At 42.5% G+C, this 26,212-nt stretch overlaps 1 protein-coding gene across 1 annotated transcript in view; it reads right to left on the reverse strand.

Annotated features, from left to right (window-relative positions):
* The window catches only part of cfap58 (cilia and flagella associated protein 58), a 162,061-nt gene that overhangs the window by 55,789 nt on the left and 80,060 nt on the right, over positions 1-26,212 (reverse strand). The window contains exon 17 of the mRNA XM_055646984.1: positions 17,749-17,882. Within this exon, the coding sequence (XP_055502959.1) occupies positions 17,749-17,882 (134 nt within the window). The remainder of the gene's footprint in view (positions 1-17,748; positions 17,883-26,212) is intronic.

A 26,212-nucleotide genomic window follows, 5' to 3' on the forward strand; every position in this document is an offset into this window, starting at 1 on the left:
TTACAGCTGTGTAGATCCCACCTGATGCTAATGCTAGCATAGCCCTAGGCTACCTCCATAGCGCTATCAGCAAACAAGAGAACACCTACCCGAAAGCAGCCCATATCATAGCATGTGATTTCAATCACGCAGACTTAAAATCAGTTCTCTCCAAGTTTGAACAACACATCAAATGTGCAACCAGGGGAGAAAATACATTAGACAAGGCCTACTCAAACATCAAGAAGGGGTTTAGAGCCACACCACTACCACTCTTAGGCCAGTCGGATCACCTATCCATTCATTTAGCACCAACATACACCCCCCTCAAGAGAAAAGCTCAACCCACCACCAGGACTGTTAAAACTTGGCCTGAAGGAGCTTCCTCACAGCTACAGGACTGCTTTGAAAGGACAAACTGGGACATTTTTGGAAATCAGGACTTGGAGGAGTACATATCCACGGTACTCTTTTACATCCAGAACTGTGTTGACAACGTCACCGTCGACAAACTCATCCGGGTGTACCCCAACCAGAAGCCGTGGATGACAAAAGAGGTCAAACCTCTCCCCAAGGACCGCAACACCGCCTTCAGGTCTGGCGACAGAGCCCTGTACAGCGCTGCTAGAGCCAACCTGAAGAAAGGCATCAGGGATGCCAAAGCGGCCCACAAGAGGAAGATAGAGGACCACTTTAACAACAACGATCCACGGCGGGTGTGGCAGGGCATCCAGCACATCACCAACTACAAGCCCAGCAACAGCACGACGGCCGACGGCAACGCCTCACTGGCAGAGGAGCTGAACTGCTTCTTTGCTCGCTTCGAGGCAGAACCAGAAGAGCTCGTCACCATTCTCCCACCAGCCCCTAACAACAACAACTACACCCTCACTGTGCAGGAGCATGAAGTGAGGCGGGTGCTCAGGGCGGTGAACCCGAGGAAGGCTGCCGGCCCGGATGGCGTGACAGGAAGGGTTCTGAAGGAATGTGCAGACCAGCTCTCCGAGGTCTTCACGAAAATCTTCAACCTGTCCCTGTCCAAATCCATCATCCCACCGTGCCTGCAGTCTGCTACAATCATCCCACCTCCAAAAAAGCCTGTTATCAGCGGCCTGAACGACTACCGACCGGTCGCTCTCACACCAGTCATCATGAAGTGTTTCGAGAGGCTGGTCCAGCAGCACATCAAAGCCAGCCTCCCGCCCACCTTCGATCCACACCAGTTTGCCTACAGAGCAAATAGGTCCACTGAGGATGCCATCGCCACTGCTCTTCACACTGCACTGACCCACCTCGAACACCAGGGGAGCTATGTGAGGATGCTTTTCATTTACTTTAGCTCCGCCTTTAATACCATCATCCCCAGCAGACTGGTCACCAAACTCATGGATTTAGGACTTTCCCAACCCATCTGCCTCTGGATCAAGGACTTTCTGTCTAACCGCCCCCAGATCGTCAGACTGGGCCATCACCTCTCCACCCCCATCACACTCAGCACCAGCTCCCCACAGGGCTGTGTGTTGAGCCCCCTCCTCTACGCCCTCTACACCCATGATTGTGCCCCCGCCCACTCCACCAACACCATCGTCAAGTTTGCGGACGACACGACTGTGGTTGGACGTATCTCAGGAGGAGATGAGACAGCCTACAGGGAGGAAGTCCAAAGACTGGCAGCGTGGAGTTCAGACAACAACCTCTTCCTAAACACCACAAAAACAAAGGAAATTATCATAGACTTCCGTAAGAACAGTGCAGCCCCCAAACCCCTATTCATCAATGGGAACTGTGTGGAAAGGGTCTCAGACTTCAGGTTCCTGGGCACACAAATTACGGAGGATCTCTCGTGGACTACAAACACCACCACAGCAGTCAAGAAGGCCCAGCAGCAACTCTACTTTCTGAGGATTCTCAGGAAAAATAACCTGGAGGAGAAGCTGCTGGTGTCCTTCTACCGCTGCTCCATCGAGAGTGTGCTGGCGTACTGTATAACCACATGGTATGCCAGCTGCTCTGCAGCGGACAGGAGAGCCCTTCAAAAGGTCATCAACACCGCACAAAAAAATCACTGGCTGCCCACTGCCCTCCCTGAAGGACATCTTCAGGCAGCCAACATCCTGAAGGACCCTTCCCACCCTGGACACAAACTGTTCCACCTGCTGCCCTCTGGCAGGCGGTACAGGTCTTTCAAAACTCGCACAAACAGTCTCAGAGACAGCTTCTACCCCATAGCCATACTTGAACTTAACATTGCAAAATAAGAAATAACACTCACATTCAACTGAATGGTTCTTACTCACAAGCACCTTAAAAACATCCTGTAGGTATGTTACAAAACCTACCTGAATCGCCATTGGGAATCTGCCCTCAGCCATGTCGGCGATTTTGGCGCTGTTTGGAGGGGGCGGGTTTAAAACGCGATTTTTACTAGGCTGTACTAATCGCAGATGTTCAGCCTAGTAAATCATTAACGAAAAATCGCTGCAAGACCCGGTCGCAAAAGGTATTATTAGTTTTATAGGCCTCGATAATATAGTTATGATAATTTTAAAATTACTATCTGATTCCGCAACCTCTCGCAGCCCCAGGGTTTTATAAAGCAAACAATTAAAGGTATGTACCTTATTTTTACATTAAATGGGCCATATATATAACCCTATATATCAAGTTATCTATAGCGAGTGGTTCATTTTGGGCTTTTTATATCCCGCAGTATTTTTCTCGGCATTTGAGGGCACTAATCCAGCACGCTGTCAACATTCTAAACCAGCGCGTTCACAGAAACCCACTGGAAAGCCGATTTAAATGGGCATTTATTTACAGCAATTGAACACTAAATTCCTTCCTTGGCCTATAAATTAATGTAAATTAGATATAAAAATCATGTTATATTGTGAATTATTTGTGAATAATCTTTGGACACTTAGGCTATTTAAAAATGTTAATCTTTCCTTAAGAAATGGCCTGTTGACTATCCAAGATCACAGCTTTTTTGTAATGTCCATTGAAAATCAATAGGGAACAAGATGCTAATTTCCGAGTATGAAAATGGCCATAACTTTTTTAATACTTGAGATATGAAAGTGAATTTGGTGTCAAATTAAACTTATTGTTATGCTTTATCTGATGGGATAAATTGCAGACTTGATTTTTAAAATCTCAAAATTTTGTAACATTGCTACATCCTGAATGTACTTAACCATTTGCACTACTATATAACTGTATATAACTGTACAACACCAAATACCTCATAATGGCAATTTAGTGGCAAAAATTATCTGTGATTTTTTTATATGTATATATTTTTACCTTTTCTTATAGATTTAAAATTGTTCTTGTGAATCGCACCGTTAGATTGACTTTTAAATTTCGTTGTACCATGTGCAATGACAATAAAGAGATTCATTCATTCATTCATTCATTGTAGGCTCTTTACCACTGCTGAATTGAAAGAATTAGTCTTTCATAGACTATTCCTTTTATGTCCATTCCTGTGCAGTAGAGTCAAGCCACATATGTCCTCTGATGCACACTTCAGTCCTCCTTACTTTGCTTCGTGTTTTTTTTAAAAGATGTTAGATTTTATTTTGGAGTCAAGTGAGTGATTCCGTGAAGAAGCCCCGCCAGTTCGCATGCGCATCATATCGTCGTTCGCATGGCGAAGCACTGGAATGGCAGGGCATCGCTCCTGCCGGCGGTAAGTTTAAACCTACAGGTAACTTTTATTACTTACCAGGTTGGATTTTCGTGCAGGAACCTCTCTTCACAGAGGTATCCTGCTAGATTTGTAGCGAAGCCGGCGAGTGAACCGGCTATGGGCTGTGGGGAGACCCCGGTTCCGACCGCGGAAGCGGATAGTCGGCTGATGTCGGGTTCGCGATCCCAGCCACTGACAAAGTGGTCAGTGGTTTCCAGCCTGCAGTGGTTCCCGGGGACGGGCAAATCAAGCAGGAAGGCGGTATCACCGCCAGAGTCGCTGACAGTGCGGTCAGCGGCTCACAGACATATCATCGGTCGCAGTGGTCCCCAGCCATGGGGTGAAATAACCGATACATCGATGAGTCACTCTGCAAGGATCCCCTCCGATAATAAATATGTATTTGGAGGGATTCTGTTGTCGTTTTAATCCTTCACAGGTGAAGCTCCACACTCCAAAATTGAATTTGAACATGTATTCGAGCTGAGGACACCATGCGGGGGTTAGGTCACCTCAGACACCGGATCTGTAATAGATCCTATAGGACAGGCCGTGCCAGCAGTGCCTGGTATAGGGCTGCTCAATCACTCCCTCATTGATGAGGAGAGTGCAATGGGTCAGCAATGTTCAGAACCTGACTCTGGCGGGGAAGTCACCCCGGGGGACGAAGGGCACGCGCCAGATGTCCCAATCCTGGCAGCACGTTTTGCCATCCCGAAAGAGTCAGGGGAGCCACTGGGAGATAAGCTGGCCTCCACAACTAATTATTTAGTCTCCCATCAGCTGCAGGAGCTGACAATGGTAGAGACCGCCAAGAATACCAGTGCGGTCCTATGGGAAAGGCCGCGCCAGCAGCGCCTGGGACAGGGCTGCTTAATGTCTCCCTGTTCCAAAGCAAGCGCTGTCTGCGGAGGGCGCTCAGCATCGCCAAGGACTGCTCTCACCCCAACCATGGACTGTTTACCCTCCTACCATCCGGGAGGCGCTACAGGTCTCTCCGTTGCCAAACCAGCAGGTCGAGGAACAGCTTCTTTCCGGCGGCTGTCACTCTACTCAACAACGTACCTCGGTGACTGCCAATCCCTCGGTGACCCCCGGACACTTATTATTTATTTTTTATTCAAATCGTTTGCTATGTCGCTCTTCAAGGGAGATGCTAAATGCATTTCGTTGTCTCTGTACTGTACACTGACAATGACAATTAAAATTGAATCTGAATCTGAATCTGAATCTGAATCTGTTGGAGGGTGAGACCATCACGGGTCAGTATACTGCTGACGCCGAATCTGTCACAGCGCCGGCCTACGGGAGAGCCTGCGCCAGCGCCTGGGACAGGGCTGCTTAATGTGTGACAGCACCGGCCTGGTGAGGAGATCGGAAGCGGTTTGTTTAATGTTAATGTTCCATTGAATACGGTACAGATTACTGATGTCTTCCAGATCATGCTTAAATGGTCTTTTGACAATAATTCAGTTATAGGGCCATTAACTGTGCCCAACGTACCTTCCCATCATATTAGCTGCAGCAAACGGGACCCACTCTGTTGGGTTTCAACACCGGATATCGAGTTTGTAAAATACATCTTTAACACAAGTTCTCCCAGTACAAGTATAGGCAATATTGGATATTGACAGTGTGTTAACATTACTTCACCAGGAGGCTCCAGCTACATCCTTAGTCATATTTCGGCATACCCCACGGACTCACGTCTATGTGTATGGACACGCTTGCTATATTATATCAAGGCCACCAGAATCCTAAGAAATGTGGAATCAGCATTGTTTATTAGCCACAAAGAACCACACAAGAAAAGGTCAGTTCATACTATTTCAAAGTGGCTGAAGCAGGTTCTGGTTTATGTGGGTATTAACACTACCAATTTTACATCTCATTCCATCAGGGCAGCATCAACGTCGGCGGCCTGGGCAATGGACGTTCCCATCGACCATATCCTCGCGGCCGCAGGATGGTCAAGGGAATTGATTTTCAAAACATTTTTTTTACCATAGGCCGATTGCCGACCCGGGGCTATTTGCCCATTCTCTTTTGCGTCCACTTTAACCTCCCCTGAGAAATGAGGGGTTGCTATTGATTTTCTTTATTAACGTAAACCATTAATACGTTTAAATCAATGTCATGGTTAATGTATTGTTGATTATTCACTCATCCTGAGTCAATCGATGCAGTGAGATGCCGGGATTTGAATTTACGGCATGAAATCACAGAGCTTTAAACTCTTCATGGAATGACTCACGTGACTCCGAAATAAAATAGTATGATTAAACGAGAACCTATCAGTTTGAAGTTTGATCTTATTTTATGAGGAGTTACGTTGGTGATTACGTGCCCTCCACTCCCAACCCTCTCTCACAAAGGTCATCTGGTGGTTCTCAAGTCTCTAATCTTACTATGTTATTTCAATTACTGTTACCTGTGATTTCATACCGCTGCTTTGAAGATTGACGCGCATGCGAACTGGCGGGGCTTCTTCACGTAATCACCAACGTAACTCCTCATAAAATAAAGATCAAACTTCAAACTGGTAAGTTCTCGTTTAATCTTACTATTCTGTACAGGTGCATGGGAGGATAAGAACGAGTGAAAATAGCTCCTTAATGAGCCCGAGATATCTGATGGATTTTTTCGGGGAATTTTCTCTAGTAATCGAGGCTTGGTACGATGTAAGATGCTTTTGTAATAACATAGAAGCATAGAAAAATAGGTGCAGGAGCAGGCCTTTCGACCCTTTGAGCCAGCACTGCCATTCAACATGATCTTGGCTGATCATCTAAAATCAGTACCCTGTTCCTGCTTTTTCCCCCATATCCCTTGATGCATTTAGCCCTAAGAGCTAAACAGACATGCGGATGCACAATGCATCACCGTGCTATAATGTTAACAGGTATTAAGAGAGTAGAGTAAACCAGGAATGGAATGGACAATTTCCCAAAGCCTTGCTTTATGTGACCTGCAACTGGTTGTCCCAGTGTTTTACGTCATTATTCAGTCACCTCCGTCGCCAGTACCATGTGTACATAACATGGAACCTCCTTATGATTTTACAATCTTCTGTCCAGTGTATGCTCTCTTTTCTAACAAAGAAGGGAGCAGTGAATCACTGATGGGCTTTGAAGATGCCCGAGGCAAATCAGATGCTACATTCAATAAGAGCAAGTGGCTGCCTTTGTGGCTAAAGAGAGAAACAGATGAGAGGGCTGCTGCAAATGGATGGTTTTATGTAAAAGGCGGTGGCTTGTGTGTTCTTTTGCTAGGGCTTACACATTCCCCAAATTGGGAAAATAGGACATCTGAAGAATCTGCATGAAACTACAAATTACAATAAAGTGAAATTCGCCTGAAGACTAACTTTTATTTGGAAGACATTAAACCTTTTTTTTCTCCCTCTACACCGGAGGTATATGATGAGTTTCTAGCGTTTCTTATTTTGATGGTATTTTTTGTAGTAGATGTTGCAGATATTTTAGCTCATGGCCATCTGTATTCCCTGATCTGTAATTTTCTCTCTGTAAAATTATAAAAGCCACGTGACCATGTCTACTGTTACTTTCTGCTTTGACCAATGTATGAATTCTTCCGTGTGACGGACAACTGAACGTGCTGGACTGTGTCACTGTTGCTGGATGCCAGTTCTCTCCTGTAGCTGAAACCCATTATTAAGTTGCATACGGTAGTGGGGGACAGTGGTGCAGTGGTAGAATTGCTGCCGTAAAGCACCAGAGACCCGTGTTCGATCCAGACTACGAGTGTTGTCTGTGCAGAGTTTGTACATTCTCCCTGTGACCGCCCAACCGATCAGAGTGTTTAGTTTAGTTTAGAGATATAGTGCGGAAACAGGCCCTTCAACCAAACGGGTCCATGCTGACCAGCGACCCCCATACACCATCCTACAAACTGGGGACAAATTACAATTCTTACCAAAGCCAATTAACCTACAAACCTACAAGTCTTTGGAGAGTGGGAGGAAACCAGAGCACCCAGAGAAAACTCACATGGGACACGGGGAGAACGTGCAACTCCATACTGACAGCACCCGTAGGCAGGATCTCTCCCGGATCACTGGTGCTGTAAGGCAGCAACTCTACCGCAGCACCACCGTGCCGCATTTTCCTCCCACATTCCAAAGGTGCTCTGGTTTCCTCCCACATTCGAAAAACATGCTGGTTTGTAGGTTCACTGCAAATTGCCCCTAGTGTGTAGGATGTGAAAGAGGGATAACATAGAACAAGTGTAAGGGTGATCGATGGTCGGCACGGACTCGGTGGCCCGAAATGGCCTGTTTCCATGCTGTATCTGTAAACTAAACTGCATCACACCAACTACTGGCATCATTAAGGACAGCTTTCATCAAGATTTAACAGCACGATTCTTGGCCGTTTTGTTGCTCTTTTTATTTGACATATTGTTGATATCATAGAGGATAAAGAACCATTAAGAGATATACAGCTTTGGCAATATACCAAAAACATGCACAGAGAAACATTATGACACAGGGACTAAGAAGTATAAATATAAATTTAATTTTCCTGATAGTAATCACACTTCAATGTAATCTCCTACTGGATATTCTGAAATCTGTAATGTATGTGTCTCTTACATCTAGGTTGTTTTTTTAGGAACCTAAACAGTCAAAGAACTGTGGGGTTTATATGTGGGTGTTATAATTGTATATTAGTCAAAAGGCTTAACATGGTTTTTTTTTTAATCAACATGAATTAATGATAATTATTTAAATTTTATATGCTACGGTAGTGTTTAATGAAAATTCATATATAGACGTGCCTCAAAAGGAGATTACAAATCAAATTTCACAGAGGAGGAGCATCTACTGATGTGGATGGAACAATATAAAGTACCCAGGCATTAAACCATTGAATCTCTATGACAAAATATCCAAAACCATCTCCTTGGTTACAATTTTATGTAATGCTTTGGATTTTTGAGGTTATCTCTGGTTTCTTGGACAGATGTAAATCCATACCAAGACTCTCAGCAAACATAAATACATTTGAAATACAAATCTGAAGAAACCAAAACGTCACCTATGAGTCTAAAGAAGGGTCCTAACCCAAAGGGTCACCTATCTATTTTCTCTGGCGATGCTGCGTGACCTGCTGAGGTACTTCAGCACTTTGTGTTTTACTTTGGTATAATCCAGCATCTGTAGTTCCTCGTTATTAGACCGACTCGAGGAGGTTGTCAGGAATAAATGGAAATTAGTTCCATTGGTACAGATAATAGGATATATAGTAGACTGCAAATCATGAAATTGATTAGTTAACCAACAGTTTCGTAAATCTAATAACAGTTAAAGATAAATAAACAACCTAATGGATCTCCATTAAGGTATCAGGTCCCAGTATTAAAAGCAACAACACTTGGCTGTAAGTGTTCCAGAGGCACAAGGGAAAAAAAAGCCAAAAATAACTGGAATCACATGTTGCTATAACATCAAGATTTATTGCATCCATTGTAAGGCACTGTTAAAAAGTAGTCAAAGTCCAGTTTAACATTTGTAACAAATATGGGGATTTTTCTTTCTTCAATGTATTGAATGCAGCAAGTTCTCTATCTTCACCCTCTCAGTTTAATCACCATTTCAATATATTAACAATTGGTCTGACATCATCTACTCTCAGATGAACTAATCTTCTACGGGAAGACACTGAGAGCAATGCAGCCAACATCTTTGCTTACAGCGAATTCTGTGCCCTTACATTCAATTCAATTCTATTCCCATGTTGATCACTCACTCAAAACAAATATTGTTGTATCAAACATTAGAATTTCATATGATCCTGAGCTGAATTTTGACTGTTAGGTCTGTGCTTTTTTAAAATTTTTGACTGCATCCTCATCATTTGGGGTGTCACAGTGGCACAGCTGGTGGCGCTGATGCCTCACAGCACCAGAGACCCGGATTTGATCCTAACCTAGGGGGATATCCGTGTGGAGTTTGCACGTTCTGCCTGTGAATGCATGGGTTTTCTTTGAGTGCTCCGGTTTTCCACTACATCCCAAAGACGTGCGGGTTTGTAGGTTAATTAGCCTCTGCGAATTGTTCCCCAGTGTAGGGAGTGGATGAGAAAGTGAGATATCATAGAACTAGGGTGAATAGGTGATCGATGGTCCATGTGGACTCGGATGGCCGAAGGACCTGCACCTCTACATTTGAACTAATAAACCCACCTCCCCATGTACTTCAGCACATGTTGTACTCAAACCTTCAGCATGTCTTCTTGCACCTTGCCTCCTCAATTCCCATTGTGCTACTGGACATCTCCCATTATTCGCTCTTTGTAAATCCAATTCATTCCTGGCCATTTTTGAACATTTTTTGTTAAATTTATAAAAGCCAGTTGCAAATTTAGTTGCAAGATTCTAAGTGATTTCAAAGTTTCACTGCTGGAACCAGACGATAAGATATACAAAACAAGAGAGTGGGTCAAATAATGGTAGAAAATTGACTAGTTCACTTTGTAAGTGAAACATGACTGAGGAGAGAAGCCCTGTATTAGGACAGTATTATTAAAGAAAGTGCTGGAGTGATTCAGCGGGTCAACCACCCTCTCTGGAGGACATGGATAGGTGATGTTTCAAGTTCGTTCAAATTTATTTCTCACAGGCACCATAAGGTGCAGTGAAATGTAATTTACCATGCAGCGTTACAATTAAAAAAGGACACAATACACAACATATTTCAACACAGACATCCACCACAGCATTCTTCACTGTGGTGGAAGGCAATACAGTTCAGACAGTCCTCCTCCCTTGTTCACCCATGGTTGGGGCCCTGACCCTCCGTAGTCGCCGCTACGGACGGCCCGATGTTCAAGCCCTCTGGTCGGGATGGTCGGAACACCGTCGTCCGTACAAGTCGAACACACCCCGTGGCCCGGAGCAACCAAATTGGCCACCTCCTTACTGGAGACCGTGGCTTCAAGATGTTGTAGGCTGCAGGCCGGCGGTCGGAACTCTTCCCTGGCGACCCCCGGCGAGGGATCGCCCGCTCCACGATGGAAGATCCACTCCACGCCTGCCGCCAGAAGCTCAGACCAAGGCTCCAAGATGTTGTAGGCCGCAGGCCAGCGGCCAGAGCATTTCTCCGGCGACCCCCGGCAAGGCCCGCTCCGCCATGTTAAAGTCCCCACAGCTGAAGCTCTGGGTCCGCGATGTTAAAGTTCTCGCTGCGCTGCTGTTGAAGCTCTGGGCCCGACTCCGGGAAAGGCCGCACCAAACCAGCTGTAAGGCCGCGAGGAGGGAGGCGAAGAAGCGAGAAGGAAGAAAGTCGTATCTCCGTTGAGGTAGGTGCCTGAAATCGTTTTCCCCCTATTTCCCCCCTCCACCCCCCACGCAAGACACACAGAGAAACACTCAAACATACTTTTGGACATACTAAAAAAAACAAAAAATATTGAAACAACTAACCCGCTGCAGGTGAGGCAGCCGACTAACAGCGCCACCGGAACCGGAATTGGAATTCGGGTTGGAACCCTTCTTCAGACTGAAGACCATCCCCCTTCCACCTATATCCCTTCCTCCGGCTTTACATTTCACTCCCATTTTCTCCTTATTTTACACCCATTTGTCTCCTTATTTCAAGCCGCTCATTCATGTGCCAGTCAGCCCCCCACCCCCCTCACCTTTACCTGCATATCATTTGACAGGCTGTCCCATCCCCAGCTCTTTTCCAGCTTTCTCCCTCCTTATGCAGTCTGACAAAGGTCCCAACCAGAAACATCTTCCAAAGATGCTGCCTGACCTGCTGAGTTACTGCAGCAATTTGAGTTTTCAATTTTAAACTGGCATAAGTGATAGGAGCAGAATTAAGCCATCAGGCCCATCAAGTCTACTCCATCATTAAATCATGGCTGATCTATCTCTCACTCCTAACACCATTCTCCTGCCTTCTCCCATAACCCCTGACACCCGTACTAATCAATAATCTATCTATCTCTGCCTTAAAAATATCTATTGACTTGGCCTCCACAGCTTTCTGCGGCAATGAATTCTGCAGATTCACCACCCTCTGACTAAATAAATTCCTGATCATCTCCTTCCTAAAGGAACGTCCTTTACTTCTGAGGCTATGTACTCTGGTCCTGGAATATTATTATGATAGGTAATGCTTGCCTGCAGTACAATTACATATTAATGTTAGGACAGAAAAGTGCCACAATATCCCACAACAAATCCCATCACCTTCATTAACGATAATATTTTGCAGACCATGTTACTATGAAGAAACACTAAGCAGAACTAGTTCCGAGCGCTCATGTTCGAGTAACAACAAATGATCCATTAAACAGATCACTAACCTTTTAATTTTTGGTGGAGTTATTTCATCAGAATAATGCAATATCATTTCAACTAATAATGCTTGTAGCCTACATTTGAACTCATTCCTATCACACACACTTTATTCACACAATATTTATCATGGTTATATTAAAATCATGACAAAAAGACTAAATCATAAAAAGAAAAATCAAGTTTTGCCTTTGCCTCAGTGATAACAACTGTCAGAGGCTGTGTGTTCAAATTCAAGGCATTCAACCATTATTCTACATTGACATTTTAATAGAGGACTATTACATTGTTTGTGATATTTCTCAAATGAAATATTAAACTAAAGCATAGCCTGCTTCCTAGGTTAGATGTAAAGAAAATCTGTGACTTAATAACTAAGAGAACCAAGGATCTCTCAATAATACATAGATAAACCAGTCATTCATTAACATTTATGGAACATTATTATCCACATTTTGACTGATATTTGGGTATAGAATAACATGGACCATAATTCAAATGTACTTTCAGGCATCATCAGGACATAAAAGGTGCTACTTAACTCCGTGTGACCGCATACGTTTGCTCTGGGTGCTCTGGTTTACTCCCACATGCCAAATGTGTGCAGGTTTGTAACTTAATTGGCTTCTGTAAATTGATACTGGTGTATAGAATAGAATAGGTGTATGGGTGATTGATGGACAGCATGGACTTGGTGGACCGAAGGGCCTGTTTCCACACTATGTCTCTAAAACCACAATTAAAACTTAAATGAATGTACATTATTTTAACCTTTATGTTGGTGATAAAGCAAAGCTTACAAATGCATGCCAAGCCTATAATGCTGGCCTCTGGATCAATAGGCTCAGTGGCCCAAATCCCAGGGTTCCTTGTCACTTGTTCAGTCAGATAAATATTATCTTCTGTCATCGGCAACTGGATTTCAGAACGGAAACACTGCAAACGTAAGCTGTCTTTCACCTGGCCTGGCAATTACAGAATAAAGACTACTGGACGGTGCCAAAAGGATAAGACAATGAAAGAAAGCAGAAAGCAAGAGACAGCAATGATTGAAAAAAAATAACGAACCTCAAAATAACGAACAGCAAGATTATAAAGATGGAGTAACATCATAAAAACATTTGTATTTGCTATGTATTTTGGGCACCACTATTTCTCTTTGGGGACTCTGCCAGAGGCAGATTACACTGCTGTACAAACAGTTCCACAATCATAGAACATAGAACAGTTACAGCACATGAATAGGCCCTTCGGCCCACAATGTTTGTGCCAACCATGATGCCAAGTTATGCTAATCTTGTGCATGTGATCCACATCCCTCCATTCCTTGTCTATCCATGTGCTTATCTAAAAGCCTCTTAAATGCCACTATCATATCTGCCTCTATCAGCAACTCACCTGCCTGTACATGATCCATATCCCTCTATTCCCTGAACTTTCATGTGCCTATCTAAAGGCCTCTTAAACACCACTTGTATCTGCCTCCACCACTGGCAAAGCATTCCAGACCTACACTACTTTCTGTGTAAAAACTTGCCCCACATATCTCCATCTCCATCCTTATAACTAAGCTCTCTATTGTTGGGCATTTCCAGCCTGAGAAAAAGGTTCTGACTCTTTACCCTTGCAAAACAATTCCATCATATTCTGTAGTAAGCAATTTATTTTAAGCTTGAGTTAAATTTTCTCAAATATGGCACAGGAAAGACAATGTTCAATTTGGAGGAAGCTCAGTCCGATTACAGCAATTCTTTTATGACAAGTAAATGTTGTGTAGATGTCTGATGCTGATAGTTGCTATGTCCAAGACAAAGTGCAGAAAGTACTCATCATTAACACATGAGAGGGCTGTCATTGTCCTGCACTTACTAATCACTATTTTGAATTGCCTCTCCTCATGCCTATCTACGCCCATGCCCCTGCCTATGTGTTGTTGGAGTCTAGACAGCTTGCATTCACACTAATTGAATAATATTGTTCCCACAAGAACATGAATTGTTTATTCTTTCCTACACTACGAATATAGTGCCACAATAATGCACGCTATGTTAGAAAACCGCTGCCCAGAAAGTAACATCTTTATTTGACAAATAGCTTAGAGGTCTTGCACTGCTTTAGAATTTAAGGATATTTATTGTTGGAAGGGCACGATTTTCCTCGCAACATTTAAGCATAGTATGGTACAATCCTCTTTTCATTTCAGTCTTCCATAATACAGTACATCGTTTATATCAATGTACCAATGGCTGTTGCACATTGCTGCATGGGTTAGTCATCCTTGAGCCTGAAGGAACCAGCTATTATAAATAATAATGCTGTTAACTCACTTGACACCGTAGTAATTATTAAAACTTGGGTATTGACAAAACAAAGTCACCCTTATTGCAGCTTACATATCCCACAGGCAGCCTCCTAAACTTTAGATATTGGGTCAAATTGTTCTTGACCTAGTTTACTGTCTGAACTCACTACCTACAAAGCCCACCCGCACTAACATACTCCAGATACAGACGATAGGCCATTCTCTACCCATTCCTACAATTGTACTCAATTCCACATCATCCAATTAGCTTCATTTGATTGTGTTGTTACTCATGACGTTGTTATTTCATCCAAGTTGAACTCATAGAGTCATAAAATGATACAGTGTGGAAACAGGCCCTCGGCCCAACTTGCCCACACTGGCCAACACTTGCCTGCCCTTGGTCCATATCCCTCCAAACCTGTCCTACCCATGTACCTAACTATCTCTTAAACGATGGGATAGTCCCAGCCTCAACTACCTCCTCTGGCAGCTTGTTCCATACACCCACTACCCTTTGTGAGAAAAATTTACCCCTCGGATTCCTATTAAATCTTTTTCCCTTCACCTTAAAGCTACTGTATGTCCTCTGGTCCTCGATTCCCCTATGGGCAATAGACTCTGTGCATCTACCTGATCTATTCCTCTCATGATTTTGAACATCTCTATAAGATCACCCCTCATCCTCCTGTGCTCCATGTAATAGAGAACCAGCCTACTCAACCTCTCCCTATAGCTCACATCCTCTAGTCCTGGCAACATCCTCATAAATCTTTTCTGAACCCTTTCAAGCTTGACAATATCTTTCCTATAACATGGTGCCAGAACTGAACACAATATTATAAATGTGGTATCATCAACGTCTTATACAACTGCAACATGACCTCCCAGCTTCTATACTCAATACTCTGACTGGTGAAGGCCAAAATGTCAACAGCCTTTTTGACCACCTTATCTACCTGCGACTCGACCTTCATGGAACTATGCACTTGTACTCCTAGATCCCTCTGTTCTACAACATTACCCAGAGGCCTACTATTTACTGTGTAGGTCCTGCCCTTGTTCGACATCCCAAAATGCAACAACTCACACTTCTCTGTATTAAATTCCATCAAACATGGCCAATCGATCCAGATCCTGCTGCAATCTTTCACAACCATCTTCACTATCTGCAAAACCACTCACATTTGTATAATCAGCAAACTTGCTAATCTTGTCCCGTATCTAACATTTTCATCTAAAATACTTTAAAAAAACAGTATTATGTCAAAATGGACCAAGGGTATTTTAGATAATGTTTGCTTTCTCATTAATGTATTTTTTGAATAGTTTAAAATATATCATTGGCCTAAAATATCCTCAGCTCATTCTTCTCAGATGCCTGCTGAGTAATTTTAGTATTTTCAAATTTCATGTAAAAATGGAAGAATCATCAAAATGAATTAATACGAGCTGCAAAATAAGTGCCCTTTATTTTTTTTTCCTAGTTTAAGCTGTCACTTCATGATGATAGCTCAAAGCTCACAGCAACTGATGCTTTAACGAAACTCGCAGCTTGTTTTAGGTGGAAGGTCAGAGTGACAAATAGTTGGATTTTGGAAAAGTGAGAGGGTTGTGTTTAAAACACATAACTAATATGACTGAAATATCAATAAATGCAATGTAAATTTCCCAACCACCAGTTGTGCCACATTTTACCTTTGTTTCTGGCTAATGCAACATCCATGTGGACACACTATAAAAGGCAATACAAACTAAACATTTCAAAACAAATCTGAAAATTACTTGCATAGTAACCAATTAATCACCTTTTATGCAGATCCAAGCTGTCTGTTTTCCATGTGCTCTTGTCTCCCTTCACAATTCCTTATCGCACTTACCTTTTTTTCTGGAATGGGGCAGGTTGGCTTTAAGCAGTGGGTGTTCACCAAATGTGATGCTGGAAAGTTAAGGGCCTTTCCCACTTTCACGACCTAATTCACGACCTCTGCCGAGTTAGCCCTCGACTCATACTCGCAGCATGGTCATCACAAGATCGTAGGAGGTCGTAGGTAGGTCGTAGGTAGGTCGTGATGCTAATCGTAGGTACTCGTGGCATCAAGTAGGTCGGGGCGTTTTTCTAGCATAATGATAAATGTCCACGAGTAAAAAAGGTCGTGAATTAGGTCGTGAAAGTGGGACAGGCCCTTTACTAAGTTCAGTCCAGGGCTCCCTGGTTTCCCGGTTTGATAGGAATAAAAAGATGGGGGCTCAACCCTAGGATGCGATTATTGATTGAGGGGGGGGAGGAACAATCGATACTAACAGCACACAAGGTTCCTCAGATGCTCAGCTTTGTTTTCACATATCCAGTCTGATTCTATCCCATTTGTAATGATGGTAATGCCAGCTGCCATTTGAACTTGAACTTTTGTATCTAGATTCTCATTCCAAAGATCTGGATTATTCGTCCAATAATTTATCCATTTTGCTATATTCGCAAAGACGGCACACTCACCAGAAAAAAATTATCTTCGGTGAAGAACCTTCACAATGCATGGACAGACACAAGGCCATGGCATTCCCAATAGGAAAACATGTTTTTTTTCAGTATAGTTTAGAGATATGGCATGGAAACAGGCCGTTTGAGACCATCATTCAACCATTCACACTTGTTCTATATTATCCCACTCCCTTCACATTAGGGGCAATTTTCAGAAGCCAATTAACCTATAAACCCACACGCTCTTTGGGATGTGGGAGGAAACCCACAAGGTCACTGGGAGAAAGTGCAAACTCCACACAGACAACACCGGAGGTCAGGATCAAACCTGGGTCTCTGGCGCTATGAGGTAGCAGCTACACCAACTGTGCCACTGTGCTGCCCTTCAAAGACTAAATGACTTGTTAAATAAGGGAATGTGATTTGTTTGAGGGAAAAATCTGCATGTAGAAGTAAAATAACACCATGCATCGTCACAAAAGATGCTTGTCATCAATATCTCCAAGGAGACAGAGCAGAAGAATTCAAGCACATGGACCATGAACTTAAATCTAAGAGATTTCATTATTCTTTTGCTAATACTGTTAATACTAACAGCCTTTGCCGCTGCTCATATAACAGCTGAGTACACAAATTCCCTCTCTTCCCCACCTACAGAGGGAGTAAAGTAATGAGACTTTTTGCTATCTCTTCTCATTCACTGAAGGTAAAGCATTAGAAATAATGAGATGCAGGTCAATACAAATATAGCCGCGTATTAGATGTCAAGAAATTAGAATCTAGCTCAGTAATATGTGAACAGGGCAAATTATGATAGGTGGGTGAAGAATAAAACAAAATTATATTTTATATACAGATAAATTGTAACTGCTTAACCTTGGAAGATAGGATAAAAGTGGTATATAGTCATTCATTTTTTGAAAATACAATAAGCTCATAACTGCACTGATTAATATTTCATACTTAGCCAACTGTTCCTTGCGCTTCTGATTGTGATACTTCTTTTTCACGTTCTGCAGTTCTTGGGCTAGACGGTCATTCTCATGCTTATACTCCTGACTATGTGATTCAGCCATGTTCAGCTCTGAAGTCAAGGCCTTCCAAAAAGAAAAAAAATCATGATGTTAATGAACGTTCATTTCCTTTTTCCAAACCACTTATCTGGTTGATAAGCTATTGCAATGTATTTACAAACTGCTAAACAATATCAATTAGCAAAAAACGTATATCGTTAAGATTGAGTTACTGAAACTTCATGGGATAGAGAGGCTTAGAGTCATGGAATCATACAGTACGGAAACAGGCCCTTCGGCCCAACATACCCACGCCCTGCCCACGTTTGGCCCATAAGCTTTTAAACCTTTTCTATCCATGTACATGTCCAAATGTCTTTTAATAGCAATCTTTTTCAAAACTCATCAACGGTTGGAGATGAACAAAAGCCATAAATCGCAAACATTTATCACTTTCAATATCACTTTGAATTGGAAGGTTTTTAAGTTGACTATAAAACTTCATTGTACAGGGGAAGGCAAATATTTTCCCTTCACCGAAACTATGCGGTTTACTCTCTCCTTAAAAAACTTCTGTAGCTAAGTAAATAGCAACCTGCAGAATGGTTTGATGTTGACAGCTCAATCTGTAAAATGCAGCCTATCTTCAAACAAATAAAAGGAAAATAGTAGTTTATGAATATGGCCACATTTTTCTTCTGTCACTAACTACAGTACCCAGGGGAATCTTGTGCATGCAGCTTCACCAACTCAAAGTGGGTATATTTTGGTAAAAAAGTGCAAATACCTTTCAATGTTTCCTGATATTGTTGAGGTCTCCATGAGCCAACACTCTCATATAAATGTAGCAGGAGTTTTTATGGCTTTAGACTTTGGAGATACAGTGCAGAAATAGACCCTTCGACCCACCGAGTCCACACCGACCAGTGATCACCCTGTACACTAACGCTATCCTACACGGACCAGGCGGACAAAGTTATCTTGAACTCAACGGCTGTGAAGGCAGATGAAGGCTGCAACAGATCTATCAGCTCCAATCGTCTTGGTTCCCTTGCCTTTGGAATTAGTTGATTGATTTGTGAAGGACCGTGTGCTTCTTGGAGTGCAACATCAAATACACGTTAAACAAACACACGCACAGGCATCTTCATTCTGTGAACTGCAAAGCCAGGATTGGACACATAAGCCACCGGAGAGTCGATAAAAACAACAGAACATAGACCATCATCTTCGACCTCGAGGGATAGTCACGACGGCCTACATGCGAGGGACAGTTTTTACCAAAGCCAATTAGCCTACAATCCTGTATGTCTTTGAAGTGTAGGAGGAAACCCGAGCACCCATGGAAAACCCACGCGGTCACAGGAAGAATGTACAAACTACGGCTGTAGTCAGAATCGAACGTGGGTCTCTGCCGCTAAAAGGCAACAACTCCGCTGTGCCGCTCCCTACGGCATAATTTAAAAAGATGCCTCTCAGCAGCATTCCGTGAATACTGAAGAACATTAGTTGTGGATCGAGTACCCCAAATACAAGTGCCCAGACTCAGGAGTTTCAGATTCTTGGAGAAGGCACTTTTTTTTGTTCTCACCAAATGGATGAACAGCAATTTTTGGCTAATAAATAACATGAGGAGGAATAGATTATCAAATCCCATCCTGAGCCACAGGCGGAATAAACTCATTCTGCATCGCTGACAGTAAAGCAAATTGGCACTTCATGCATAAAACTTGGTGAGAATGTAGATCTATCCAAAATTAATGTACTAATGACGTACAGATGTTTCAGGGTCGGAGAAGTTAATTGTCAAGGATTTTGCAGAAAAACTGCTGCAAACAGGCAACAGTTGGTTATTACATTTTTTCAAACCCATACAATATCTGTCTGGTGAAAGTGAATGAGATATTCAGGTGAGTTAAATCAAAGTGAAAATGTAAACTGTATGCGCAGAAATACCTCTTTCTATAGCTGTTGGATTCCAATAATATCACCTACTGGTACAGTGTTACACAAGTAAACCAAACATTACTTTTCTGATGAAGACTGGTTTTCAAAAACAAATACTGCATATCATTTATTACTGCATTAATAATAGAAGTGCATGGAAGAGGTCTCAGAACCTCTTCCATGAATTTTATTGCCTTAAAACTAAAGATGGACAGAAAATAAATCTACTGATTAGCATTAAATAAGAACCTCTGGCTGAATGCGGGAATTTAACAAAGAAAAATTTCACTGATATGCTCCAAGGGTTTTGGTTTTACTGTTATTAAATGGTAAACAATGCATTCATTTCATGAGTGCAAACTGTATGTCTGTCTCAACCAAAATGCTACAAATTAAGATACTTATAGAATTATGTGGCAATCACTACCCATGTTTCCTGCTTGTGGTGCAGTGGCAACATGTTGATACAGGTAACACATAAACTGGACAGCTTTAAATATGGTATTTTGATCCAGATTAGAAATACAGAACGGAAACAGTTTCTTCTGCCCACCATGTGTAGTAAAGAACTGCAGAAGGTAGACACAAAATGCTGGAGTAACTCAGCGGGTGAGGCAGCATCTCTGGAGAGAAGGAATGGGCGACATTTCGGGTCCAGGCCCTTCTTCAGACTGCAGATGCTGGTTTAAATCGAAGGGAGACACAAAATGCTGGAGTAACTCAGCAGGGACAGGCAGCATCCCATTCCTTCTCTCCAGAGATGCTGCTTGTCCCATTGAGTTACTCCAGCATTTTGTGTCTACCTTCTGCCCACCAGATCCACACTAACCATCGATCACCCATTCACACTAGCTCTAGGTTTCCCCACTTTCTCCTCCACTGCCGACACACTGGGAGCAATTTTACAGAGGTCAATTCACCTATAAAACTGCACGGCTTTGGGTTTTTGGGAGGAAACTGGAGCACCCGAAGTAAACCCCTGCTGTCACCGGGAGAACATGCAAACTCCACACGGGCAGCACCCAAGCTGCGCCATTGCACCGCCCTTAACTTATAAAGAATACAGTGAGGATGGAATGTGCATGCTCCATTCCATAAAAAGCAATTTTTAGTCTGCAGGTAGATTTAACAACATTACTCACCAGCGCTGCTGCTTTTAACTTGAACCTGCAATGAGTAACCTTCTAAAATATTTTTACATTTTCCCTGTCATTTATTTTTAATTATGTTTGTTTTAACTGCAAATGTCACCAGCCACACCAGAGAAAACAGTCGGGAGATATACAGTCACAATTGATAATAAAGACCTAAAGTGTGGTGCTGTTTAAAAAAAAAGTAATTTCGGTCCAGCTTAGAAAAGGACATTGCAAGGATAATTGCACTATCAAATGCTCTTCAAATATTACTCTGAGCAAGATTAGCCCATTGACGTACAGATCAAGTGAATGGTGCAAGAGGCTTGAGGAGCTGAAACGATATGGAGGCCCTGTTAAAGTAGCCTTGGCCAATAATTTCAGCTACAGTGAGCTGGAAATGGAGGCAAGGAGTGTTAAAGAAGATCGATGCTGTATCAATCAATTATGTTGCTTTGTCCTGATCTGTATCAAGATTCTTGAGTGCTGTCAGAGGCTAATTCACCCAGGCAAGTTTAAAGTATTCAGGTTTGGTACTTTGTGTATGATACAACGACATTTGGAGTCAGATGTTGAGTCACTGACTACAGGCCACTCAAAGGTTGTACTGAAGAAAGGTCTCAGCCGAAAAGATGCCTATGCATGTCCGCTTGAGATGCTGACTGACTCGTTGAGTTACTACAGCATTTTATGTTCTACACAAGATTTCAGCATCTGCAGTTCCTGTGGCCACGCAGACGCCACATGCTTGATAGATTGATTGAGCATGGCCCACCAAGTCCACACTATGATAAGTTTTAATCCATAATTTGAGAGGGAGAAGGGAAAATTGGAAGAGTCAGTATCACAGTTGAGCAAAGGGGACTATGGAGGCATGAGGGAAGAGCTGGCCAAAGTTGGCTGGAAAGAGACCCTTGCAGGGATGACGGTGGAACAACAATGGCAGGTATTTCTGAGAATAATACAGAAGGTGCAGGATCAGTTAATTCCAAAGAGGAAGAAAGATTCTAAAGAGGCGACCCTGACTGACTAGAGAAGTCAAGGACAGTATAAAAATAAAAGAGGAGACATATAACATAGCAAAAATGAGCGGAAAGCCAGAGGATTGGGTAACTTTTAAAGAGCAACAGAAGATAACTAAAAAGGCAATACGGGGATAAAAGATGAGATACGAAGTTACGCTAGCCAAGAATATTAAGGAGGATAGTAAAAGCTTCTTTAGGTTTGTGAAGAGGAAAAAATTAGTTAAGAAAAATGTGGGTACCTTGAAGACAGAAACAGGTGAATTTATTATGGGGAACAAGGAAATGGCTGATGAGTTGAACAGGTATTTTGGATCTGCCTTCACTGAGGAAGACACAATCTCCCAGATGTACTGGTGGCCAGATGACCTAGGGTGACGGAGGAACTGAAGAAAATTCACATTAGGCAGGAAATGGTGTTGGGTAGACTGATGGAACTGAAGGTTGATTAATCCCCAGGACCTGATGGTCTGCATCTCAGGGTACTTAAGGAGGTGGCTCTAGAAAGCGTGGATGCATTGGTGATCATTTTTCAATGTTCTATAGATTCAGGATCAGTTCCTGTGGATTGGAGAGGAGCTAATGTTATCCCACTTTAAGAAAGGAGGGAGAGAGAAAACAGGGATTTATAGACCAGTTAGCCTGACACCAGTGGGGTAGATAGAAACATAGAAAATAGGTGTCCCTTATCCTTAAACTGTGACCCCTTGTTCTGGACTTCCCCAACATCGGGAACAATCTTCCTGCATCTAGCCTGTCCAACCCCTTAAGAATTTTGTAAGTTTCTATAAGATCCCCCCTCAATCTTCTAAATTCTAGCGAGTACAAGCCGAGTCTATCCAGTCTTTCTTCATATGAAAGTCCTGACATCGCAGGAATCAGTCTGGTGAACCTTCTCTGTACTCCCTCTATGGCAAGAATGTCTTTCCTCAGATTAGGAGACCAAAACTGTAAGCAATACTCCAGATGTGGTCTAACCAAGACCCTGTACAACTGCAGTAGAACCTCCTTGCTCCTATACTCAAATCCTTTTGCTATGAATGCTATGAATGCTAACATACCATTCGCTTTCTTCACTGCCTGTTGCACCTGCATGCCTACTTTTAATGACTGGTGTACCATGACACCCAGGTCTCGTTGCATCTCCCCTTTTCCTAATCAGCCACCATTCAGATAATAAGATGCTGGAGTCAATTATAAAAGAAGAAATAACGGCACATTTGAATAGCAGTAACAGGGTCAGTCCGAGTCAGCATGGATTTCCGAAGGAGAAATCATGATTGACTAATCTTCTGGATTGTTTTGAGGATGTAACTAGGAAAATGGACAAGGGAGAGCCAGTGGATGTACTGTACCTAGACTTTCAGAAAGCCTTTGATAAGGTCCCACATAGGAGATTACAATTAGAACACATGGTATTGGGGGTGGGGTACTAACATGGATCGAAAATTGGTTGACAAACAGGAAACAAAGAGTAAGGATTAATGGGTCCCTTTCAGAATGGCAGGCAGTGACTAGTGGGGTACCACAAGGTTCGGTGCTGGAACCACAGCTATTTACAATATACATTAATGATTTAGATGAAGGGATTAAAAGTAACATTAGCAAATTTGCAGATGACACAAAGTTGGGTGGCAGTATGAACTGTGAGGAGGATGCTATGAGGATGCAGGGTGACTTGCACAGTTTGGGTGAGTGGGCAGATGCAGTTTAATGTGGATAAATGTGAGTTTATCCACTTTGGTAGCAAGAACAGGAAGTCAGTTATCTGAATGGTGTCAAGTTAGGAAAAGGGGAAGTACAACAAAATCTTGGTGTCCTTATACATCAATCACTGAAAGTAAGCATGCAGGTACAGCAGGCAGTGAAGAAAGCAAATGGCATGTTGGCCTTCATAACAAGAGGAGTTGAGCATAGGAGCAAAGAGGTCATTCTGCAGTTGTACGTCGCCCTGGTGAAACCACACCTGGAGTATTTTGTGCAGTTTTGGTCTCCAAATTTGAGGAAGGACATTCGTGCTATTGAGGGAGTGCAGCGTAGGTTCACGTGATTAATTCCCAGGGTGGCTAGACCGTCATAAGTTGAAACAATGGAGCGACTGGGCTTGTATACACTGGAATTTAGAAGGATGAGAGGGAATCTTACTGAAACATATGATTATTAATTGATTGGACAGCTAGAGGCAGGAAACATGTTCCCGATATTGGGGGAGTGCAGAACCAGTGGCCACAGTTTAAGAATAATGGGTAAGCCATTTAGAACGGAGATGAGGAAAAACTTTTTCACCCAGAGAGTTGTGAATCTGTGGAATTCTCTGCCTCAGACTCTCTTGATGCTTTCAAGAGTTAGATAAAGCTCTAAAAGATAGTGGAATCAAGGGATATGGGGAGAAGGCAGGAACGGGGTACTGATTGTGGATGATCAGCCATGATCACAGTGAATGGCGGTGCTGGCTGAAGGGCCTACTCCTGTACCTATTGTCTATTGACCATCAATCACCCGCTCACCTTAATTTTATATTATCCCACTTTTACATCCATTCCCTAACCACTAGGGCCAATTTACAGAGAGCAATAAATTTACACTCATGTCTATCATTTGGATATGGGAGGAAACTGGAGTACCCGGAGGAACCCATGTGGTCATGGGGAGAACATGCAAACTCCATACAGACAGCATTGGAGGTCAGAATTTTACCTGGGTCTCAGCCACTGTAAGGCAGCGACTCTATCAGCTGCACCACAATGCTCTTGCATCCATGTTAAGAGTAAATGGTTATGCCCCATTATGCAGGAGATGGTTGCTGACTGAAACTTGTGAGCCATGTGTAAATGTGTCTTGCTCCTTATACGCCATGCTCGATTATTGTCTAAGTCCTGCTGTTCGCAGGCATGGACTGCCTCATTTTTTTCATTCCATATTTCAAAAGTTCATAATGGCTTTGACAACTAATACTTTTTTCTTGTTTTAAACCAGTTAATCATTCATTTGCTAATATTCAAAATGTCCCCCTGGTTCAAAGCAACATAAGTTCAGAAATTATAGGAGCAGAATTTGAACATTCAGCCCATCAAGTCTACTCCACCATTCTATCATGGCTGATCTATCTTTCCCTTTCAACCCTATTCTCCTGCCTTCTCCCCATAACACCAGACACTTGTACTACTCAAGAATCCGTCAATATCCACCTTAAAAATATCCGTTAACGGCCTCCACAACCTTCTGTGGCAATGAATTCCACAGATTCACCACACTCCAACTAATGAAATTACTATTCATCTCCTTTCTAAAGGTACGTCCTTTTATTCTGAGGCTGTGACCTCTGGTCCTAGACTCTCATACTTGTGGAAACATAGTCTCCACATTCACGCTATCCAGGCTGTTCGCTATTCAATAAGAGGAGCAACTCGACCACAGTTCTGAAACAGAAAAAAAAGCCACAATATGCAAGTTCTGTCTGAACGTTGCATTAACGTTAACCTAGTTTTTGCCCTTCAAGATGGCCAACAAGCAAGCCCCTGTGCATTTCCTGCATTCTTTTTTCATTTTAACATCTCTGGTATTTTCAAGTTTCATCCTCATAATGAAACATTCAAATGTTGATTACTCAGGTATTTTTCACAGCAATACCCATCCAATATGCTTCTAACTACCAGTGTGCCTGATCGAGGATCAAGGGTCAAAGATGGAGCTGATAACAAACAAATGAAGGAAACTCGGAGTTGAAAAAACTTTGCAAATTAAACAGACTTCAAAATTTCTGCACCAAAGTTAAGAATTGCAATCTATTAAAAAATATTCCATGAATATCAAGAATACTCTAAGGTTCTTAAATTCTACCGTATAATATTAAAAACTCAATTTTGTTTTGGTAGGTACGAGAATCAAGAGAAATGCACTCGTGAATCAGCAGAATGATCCTCTTTTTCAATGACAATTCCACTTGTATATTTTATATGTCAATGATTTCAGATAGATATCACATATTAATCCTCTGTCATTGCTGCATTGAAAGGGAACGAGCTTCTCTTGTGGACCTTTGCTGCTTATCTATGATCACAGGGTTTCATCATGTTTGGAATGATGTCCTGTATAGATTGAAGGTCAAGCTGAGCGACTTTGTGATTCTTGTATTACCATCCTCCAAAGAAAATTTTAAAGAATAATTTGGTTCCGTTCCAGTTCTCATAGAAAAATTAATGGATAAAATAATTTAATTAACTTTGGAAGCCTACCTCTTGACCTCCAATTAATGCTTATACAATTCACAGTCAAAACAAATGTTTTAGAGTTGCCGGGGGGGGACAAGATG

This window comes from Leucoraja erinacea, chromosome 15, assembly GCF_028641065.1.
Source record: "Leucoraja erinacea ecotype New England chromosome 15, Leri_hhj_1, whole genome shotgun sequence".
NCBI lineage: Eukaryota > Metazoa > Chordata > Chondrichthyes > Rajiformes > Rajidae > Leucoraja > Leucoraja erinaceus.